This window comes from Ciona intestinalis, chromosome 14 (genome assembly GCF_000224145.3).
Source record: "Ciona intestinalis chromosome 14, KH, whole genome shotgun sequence".
Taxonomy (NCBI): Eukaryota; Metazoa; Chordata; class Ascidiacea; order Phlebobranchia; family Cionidae; genus Ciona; species Ciona intestinalis.
Genome location: NC_020179.2, coordinates 1,451,644 through 1,459,556, shown reverse-complemented (window position 1 = coordinate 1,459,556; position 7,913 = coordinate 1,451,644). Strand labels below are relative to the sequence as shown.

Below are 7,913 nucleotides of genomic sequence, written 5' to 3'. Positions count from 1 at the left end.
ACGGTTTTATAATTCATTAAATGTTCTTTGTTTACTACCAAATGAAAAGAGAAAACAAAATGAAAAGGTGTCCCATCTACCCCCACCCTGCTATATTAGTTAACCCTTTTTCTACACTGTCGACTGGGCTCGATCAAAAACAAATCTGAAGTAACCAACAAAACGGGTTCTAGTCGCCATTGGTGACTGTAGAGCAGTAGGCAGAATGTATTTATACATGTATTATAACCAATGAAACTTATGACGTATGAGGATTGAGTGATTGGTAAAGAATATGTGTAAATACGCTTTGTACAACTCCTGTACCATGTGTTTATTGCAAACTTACACTAGTTAACGTTGTGGTCGCTTAAAAACGATTGTTTTCATGAATTTTGACAAACCGTATAATCACGCAGTAATTAGGTAATGTTAGAAGTTAATATTAATCATATGATGTTGAATTAAAAATAATGTTTCAATTATGATTAATGATAATACGGTATAAGAGTAGTGCATTTAATGCGTCCCCACTTAAATGCTAATAGTTTGATTCAGTCGTGAATCGTTGTGCAGATATAACACGCTTGCCGTCGTTTCCACAGAAATAAAAAAGAATAGAAGGCGCATCTCCAATGTCGGCAAAGGAGAGAGCACGATACACTGTCTCTCTTTCGCGGGTCGTTCCCGTTTACTATTGTAGTCAATGAAGTCGATGACGTTTTGTGTAGTTTTTCTTCGTTTTTTGACTTAATTTAAAGTTATTGTGTAAAAAAACTATTTTCTAATATATATATATTTCTAAAAAACCGTTTGTTTGAAATTTTTAATTAATTTTTTTAAATAATTAAATTTCCTAAACAAGTGGTAAACTGTAAGCGTTAACGTACCAAATAACTAAACTAGCCTAACAAACTTGAATAGTTGGTGTAGTTTTTAAAATAAACAGCTAAAACCTTCCAAAAATACTATGCGCCTATCTTTTACAATGGAGACGAAGGGAAATGGGGACGGAGTTGGCGGTCACGTGAATAGAAAAAAGAATATATCACGGTTTTGAGCAGTTGCGCGTTCTACTCTTTTTTATTTCTGTGGTCGTTTCCCACCAAACTCCAGACAGTGTTTCCGCTATGTAAAGTGCATGAGGAAAGTAATCGTTAATTAATCGCTCATCGTGCGGTTTTAAATCTGAAAATTCAGTCTAAAAATTATAAATATGTATTACGATTTGATTTCAATCAAGAGATTAAAGAAAAAGGCCAGAATTGAGAATTAGAATAAGTGCGGAAAATAATCGCCCTATCAGCAGCAACAACAACAACAAAGCCAAGAACAACTGTTCGACGAAAAAGGATCTATATTACCACTAACGTGTTCAATAACGTGTTCAATAAGTCATAGTTTTATGTCGTTCATTTATTCTAGTTTTATTGGAATAATATTAAACTCGCAAAAAAGTTGATGTAACATTAACAAAAGCAAAATGGAAAGAAAATAAGTATTTAACAGAAGTTAAAATATCAAAATGTGCTCCCCGTCGGGGAATCGAACCCCGGTCTCCCGCGTGACAGGCGGGGATACTCACCACTATACTAACGAGGACTACGGAGACAAGCCGTCGAAACAACTAAGATAAAGCACAGACGCGTCGGTGCTGTATTGTTAGTTCGCTTCAAAGTCCGTATACGGACATTAAATATAAACTCTGCTGCGGTTAACCGCATTATGAATATGCTGGTCGCTGGCCTCTTGAATTAGAGACTTTAATATATTTGATTATATGCATGCCGTTTGGTTTTTGAAACTTGTTGGTACCTTTATATCACATTTGAGCATCTCTATCCATAAACAATTTTAATTTTTTTCGTTGGTATGACCCTTTAAACACACACATATATTTCTTTTGATAATCTTATATTTTCGTAACCATTTTTAAATGACAAATAACACATTTACAAATTTTGAGCTAATTTTTGTGGCTTGACTTTTTCTTTTGCATGTTCTATCAATGGCAACAGCTTTTCCTCTGCTGCCAAAATACGAATCATTTCAATTATAAATGGGAGATAGTTATGTTTTCTTCTGATGTTTTCAACTTGGTTTCTTTGGCGCTTTTGAGTCTCATCATTCAGCAAGCATTTGCATTGTTCTAAACTTTCCATTAGAATTGCCAGAGGAACTCTTTGTTCTGAAAAAAACAAACAAATGTAACTAACTTATTCTCAAATGGCAGGCCGGTTATAACTTGCTTGTTCTGTTTCCCATGCTCATATTCACTTACAAGTTGCCACATAAAAGTTTGAGGAAAATTAGAGACTTGGAGTTTAGGATTTTTTTTTGTATGGTTGACAGGTAAGATAACCAGTAAGTGATCTCTGGGTTGCATCATTTGTCGGTAGGTGTTTTTCCCGAGGACAAACTACCCATAAAGTTGCAGTGCCGTGCCACGAACCTATATCCTCTGGCCTGTGTTTTATGACGCCGAAAAAACAACTGTTTTTTTTACATTGACTTTTGCCCAACCATGTCCCATAATTAGCTTAATATTTTTCAATTATTATATTAAAATTTCAACTAAAACTAAATTCAATTCTGTCCACTGTCTTTAGTTTTACACATTTTAAGTATACAAAGTTCCTATTTGGATATTTGTCTGAATTAAGTGACATGTTGGTAGTATTTCCATAAACAAAATAACTAACAACCAAATACCTTCTTCTTCCATTGCGTCATTGTACCCGTCAATTAGAGTAGTTAATTTTTCAATCTTTTTTTCCAGCATCATCTTTTTGTCCCCCACAACTGCCATTAAGTTAAAGTGTATTTCATCACTAGTGTACCGCTGGATTCTTCGTTGAATAATTGGCCTGTAAATAATTTTCAAGGCATAAATTATTAAAAATAGTTATACACGTGGGTGCCTATCTTTGTGAAAACCAGGGTTCTCACTTCTCATTGGGCTATACTTTAATTGGAGCGATTTTATCAATTAACATTTTACTATGTGTACCCAGATTCTTTAAATAATTGATTTCATGACATGCATGAAATCAGTTTAACTAATATAACAAAAAAAGGGGGAATTAGCAACAAAACGACGGCTATTATAGACAAATTAACAATGCAAACCGATAAGGATACAAGATTACTGAAGTGAAAATTGCATTTACCTGACTGTTTCAATCCAATCATCCCCTTCTACAGGACCATGATCAACTGGCCCACTTTTCAAGCCATCTAGTTCAAGAACACGGCCATTTACTTGCACATATCCCACAAAATGATAGCTGTCTTCACTTTTCGTAGCTTTTTCATCATACTCAAACACTTGCTGCCTTGAAAAACTGTTGTGAACTTGCTGAATGACTTTGGAATTGCTTAGAGCCAGTCCCCGCATAGATGCATCAAAACACTGTGTGAAGTTCCTGAAGTCTTCAAGGGTGCTGCCCAGCACTACATCTTTATGTTTTGTATTTAGAAGTATATTTATGATGGCCTGAGTAGCACAGGCGTTGCTTATTACTTGTTTGGCAAAGAAAATATCACTCTGTGTTGTCTGGTCTAGTATTGTGCCCTCAGTTTTCATATCTTGATCGTATTTGAATAGGAAAATTAAGCCATGAACTGGCTTTAAATCTTTAAAGCTGTCAGAGTCCAAACTGCATATTTCTTCAACTTGTATTCCCAGTACGCCAAAGTCTTTTATAAGGGCAGAAAAAACTCCGGGGTCGCTTTCGATAAGACACCATTCCCCAGCGGAGCTCATTTTACATTTGCAAAATTTAGTTAACTTAAATTACAGTAAGTATTTGAGACAGAACTCTGCAATTCTGAGAATACACTACTATTGGTTAAAGTTGAACTAGAATACTACTTTGTACACACGCAAGAAGTGTACAGTGTACACGTGACCAGCAACAGGCGTCAGTTGAAGTCTTAATAATAAGGCGTTACATTCATTACAACCGTGGATAAATCATGAATGCGGTAATTAAAGATTGTTTTTTTTTTAAGTTTAAATTAAACTAGCTGTAACAGAATAAAATTAAAGCCGTTTAAGGCCCTAAATGCATTTCAATACCTGCTTTTTAAACTAGAAAAAGTTGGGCCTAAGATTTCTATTAAAATAGGTGGTTTCTTGTACGGGTAATACCCTACAAACCACAATTGCATGTTAAAATTTTCTCTTATGCAATTTTTTGAAATATCGGTCCAAAAACCTCGTAATTTTCAAATATTGGTAGTAAATCGACCTGCTATATTTAAAGTATGTCCGGTAAACGTAAAAAAGAAGTCGGAATTAAGCAAGAAAACATTCTCGAGGCGGTGGTTCTTGCAGACAGCTTCAATAAACGATTTTACCCAGTTACTGAAAACAGACCGAGGGTAATTTGTTATTTCAGTTTTGAGCTGTTAAGTAACCCTTTAGTTACTGACCAGTAAAACTTTTGTCCGAAAATGTTGTCGTTTTTTGGTATATCTCATTTTAAATTAATGAGCATTTTACAGTGTTTCCAGATAAAAACAATTTCTGACATACTTTTCCAGGGGGTTAATTGAAACACTAATAAAATATTTAGAAAAAATTCCTAAATGAATATATATAATATACAATAACTTCTAAAAAGTACAATAATTACCACTAGCCTTTTTGTATTTTTAGTGTCTGTTTCCAGTTGCCAACCAACCTCTCATCTCATACACGCTTGAGTTTCTATCCATATGTGGTGTGAAGCATATCTATGTGTATGCGTGCCACTGCTTGGACCAAGTTAAGCAATACATTCTGCAGAGCAAATGGGCAAACACGTAACTCTACATTTCTAATATAAATAAATATATATATGTATTTCCTATATACTTCACACTGTTTTAAAAATTCCAAAAATGTATTCAAGTTTGAATATTATGTACATTTTAAATATTTAATAATAGGGCCTACCTATATGGTAAACTAAGTTGGGCACAATGTTTATGAAACAGAATACCGGTGTATTGATTCATAACACTTATAGTAACCTAAGACTAAGGATTCCATTGGTTTTGAGTGTATTTTCAACTACAGGTCTTCTCCATGTAAAGTTACAATAGTAAGCTCCCAGGATCTCACATCTGTTGGTGACGTTTTAAGAGATGTAGACCAAAAGAATTTATTCGAAACAGACTTTTTAATTGTTCCAGGGGACATTGTTTCTAATTTAAAACTTTCTGTAGCACTTGAAGAGCATAGGTAAGTATTTGCACATACCGTAAACAAGGTACTCTTAAGTCTATATGCTGATGTTTTGACTTGTCCCATTTGGTAGTAAACAAGTATCCTCACAACTCTCATATACTGTTGTTATTTGTTTAGGACACTAACTGTAAACCATATGCCAAATCAGCAAAATGTCATGACAGATAAAATATTTGAGTGTCAATATATAATATATATATTTTTCTAAAATGGATTAAACAGACCATAATATGTGTTTAATATTATTTTAACATTATCATTCACATAGGTGTCACAATTTTTAAATGTTTAGTAAATCCCATGTGACATTGTAAAAATGCAAGTTAAGCTCATAAGTTAGCCAAAATAGGAAGCTCATTGATTAATGTGGTGAATGCAGTCTACTTTTGCCAAAGTGGTTATATAGGCACACAACAGCAGAATAAAGCTGGTCTACACTTGAAACTTGATTTTAAAAACATGTGATGTTACCTCTGTTTTAAAAGTTTGAGTGACATATGCCATATTATCCATGCACCCTTAATGTTACACCCATGTCGTACTGACATAGGCGCCGGATCGTCCCATCAGCCCCAAAAAAACAAAATTACCCCAAAAACTATCCCTGCCTAATCTCCATTTTAAATTGTATGCACCTTACAGAAATCGACGTGAAAAAGATAAAAATTCTCCTCTAATGACATTGGTGCTCCGATCTTCCTCACCTGCTCATCGCTCCCGTACTCCGGAAGACAACATTGCCGTAGCATTAGACCTTTCCTCCAACAGAGTTCTCCATTATCATCGTTTTAACAAAGCAGCTTCTAAAGTTAATTTTCCTTTGGTAAGTGAAGTGAAAATTGGCTGTGTATTTCATACAGGCTAATCTCTATAAGGTTTTAATATTTTTTTGTTTAAATGTTTTGAGGACATGGTTAAAACTTTTAAAATGTTTATTCATGTTGGTGGCCACCTTTTTCTTTTATTTTTCTGTTCCATTTGGTAGTAAACAAAAAACATTCAACGAATTATAAAACCCTATACTCACGACTCCCATAGATAGTTATTAACTGTTTAAAAACAGGATCAGGATATTTGGATATCATATGCTAAAGGTGTCCCATCTTCCTCCATCCTACTATATAACCTTCCATACTAATATGCTCTCTCAAATCAATGTTCCACCTATAGTACTTTATAGAAGCAAATTTAATTTTTGGTATTATTTGTCTGGTGCCGAAGCACAGTTGGTTAGCGCGTCTGCCTGTAACCCAGAGATAATGGGTTCAAGGCTCTTCGCTGCTACCATTGTGTGCGTATGTGTCCTTGGGCAAGACACTTAATAGCTATTGCTTCAACCCAGTGGTCATTAATAGGTTGTCCAAATTATCAGCCACACATAAAAAATAATCATCCACAAAGTAAGTAACATACATGGTAACTTGAAGCTGGCATGAGGTGTATGAAACAGAACACCTGTGTTATAAAGACTGTCCTTTCTGGCCATGCAGCAAGTTACATTCATTCTTTAATTTTAGATAAAACAAGTTACATTTTTTCATTATGTTTTTTTTATTTTGTTTCTAGAACATACTACAAGACCCAAAGAGCAGAGTGGAATTAAGATACGATCTTACTGATACAGGAATATGGGTTTGTTCCCCACAAGTGCCCCAGTTGTTTACCGACAACTTTGATTATCAAACCCAGTATGACCTTATCAAGGGTGTGCTAATTAATGAAGAGGTTAGTTCCTGTTAGCAATCTAAGTGTTATATACTATATATGTATGTATTATGTATATATTGTTACTTAACACTTACGAGTGTATTATATTTTAGGGACCTGTTCTGAAAAGTTGTTTTTTTTTTAAAAATCTACTCAATTTTTTTTTTGTGAAAAAGAAAAACTCATATTCAATTTAACTATTACCAAAAGTCACAAGAAATTTACCTTTTTTGGGTCAAAAAGTCAAACAAATTTTGACTTTGCATGCTAAAAGTCTCATAACACAACTATGACACATATATTTAAAATTATTTTATTATACTCTAATAACTCTATATTCTATGTGAGTGAGGTCCCGCAGCATGGCATGCAATGGGTCCTAGGATTTAGGCCAGAATTGGCCCATTACCCCAGTTTTAATACAATAATACCTACTAAAATTCTTTAATTTTTTACCCTGTTTTTCCCTTAGTTCCTAGGCAACCAAATTCACGCTCACGTTGCAAATTCACGATACTGTTCAAGGGTTTACAACTTCCATTCATATGATGTTGTGAGTCATGATATATTATCACGGTGGACTCATCCATTTGTTCCTGAAATCACCATAGATGAACCAATTGAAAACTGCAAATCGGAAACTAATTGTAAGTGAATAAATAGCGGCAGGCTAAAAAAAACACAGTAAGGTCCATGCAGTATCACCAATGGCACAGCCAGAAAAAAATAAGGGGGGGGGGGTAGTTTTAATCAAAAAATTTTTCAAAAAAATAATGTTTTTTTAATTTTTTTTTAAAAAGGTTTTTTTTTTGGTTTAAAAGGGGAGTCACGACCCCCCAAACTCCCCCCCCTGGATGCACCACTGAGTATCACCCTTCAAAAACTGGTGAAGTCTAATGCGGACACCCTGTGTGTTGGGTAATGGGCAAATCCTGACCTAAGACCCATGGCGTGCCACGCTGCGGGACCTCACCCACAAAGAATAGACATA

General features: G+C 34.6%; 2 protein-coding genes and 1 non-coding gene across 4 annotated transcripts in view; 1 reads left to right on the top strand and 2 right to left on the bottom strand.

The window, feature by feature from the left end:
• Positions 1–1,509: 1,509 nt before the first annotated feature.
• trnad-guc lies at positions 1,510–1,581 on the bottom strand. Its single transcript has one exon. It is a non-coding gene; the product is annotated as a tRNA-Asp (tRNA).
• Positions 1,582–1,875: 294 nt separating this feature from the next.
• On the bottom strand, positions 1,876–4,014 carry LOC100175935 (ubiquitin carboxyl-terminal hydrolase isozyme L5-like). Its single transcript, XM_002119421.3, has 3 exons — positions 3,150–4,014; positions 2,692–2,846; positions 1,876–2,167 (listed from the first exon to the last, which is right to left on the bottom strand). Exons 1-3 carry the CDS (start codon positions 3,743–3,745, stop codon positions 1,932–1,934), a joined length of 987 nt encoding a protein of 328 aa, XP_002119457.1. The 5' UTR covers positions 3,746–4,014; the 3' UTR covers positions 1,876–1,931.
• Positions 4,015–4,139: 125 nt separating this feature from the next.
• The window catches only part of LOC100186132 (translation initiation factor eIF-2B subunit epsilon-like), an 11,535-nt gene continuing 7,761 nt past the window's right edge, over positions 4,140–7,913 (top strand). Inside the window, exons 1-6 of one of the 2 annotated variants that reach the window (XM_018814853.2) lie at positions 4,140–4,365; positions 4,643–4,788; positions 5,045–5,209; positions 5,858–6,038; positions 6,782–6,940; positions 7,395–7,569. In XM_018814853.2, coding sequence (XP_018670398.1) covers positions 4,249–4,365; positions 4,643–4,788; positions 5,045–5,209; positions 5,858–6,038; positions 6,782–6,940; positions 7,395–7,569 — 943 coding nt within the window. In that variant the 5' untranslated portion in view covers positions 4,140–4,248. The remainder of the gene's footprint in view (positions 4,366–4,642; positions 4,789–5,044; positions 5,210–5,857; positions 6,039–6,781; positions 6,941–7,394; positions 7,570–7,913) is intronic. The other variant, XM_009862430.3, reaches the window with a different exon arrangement.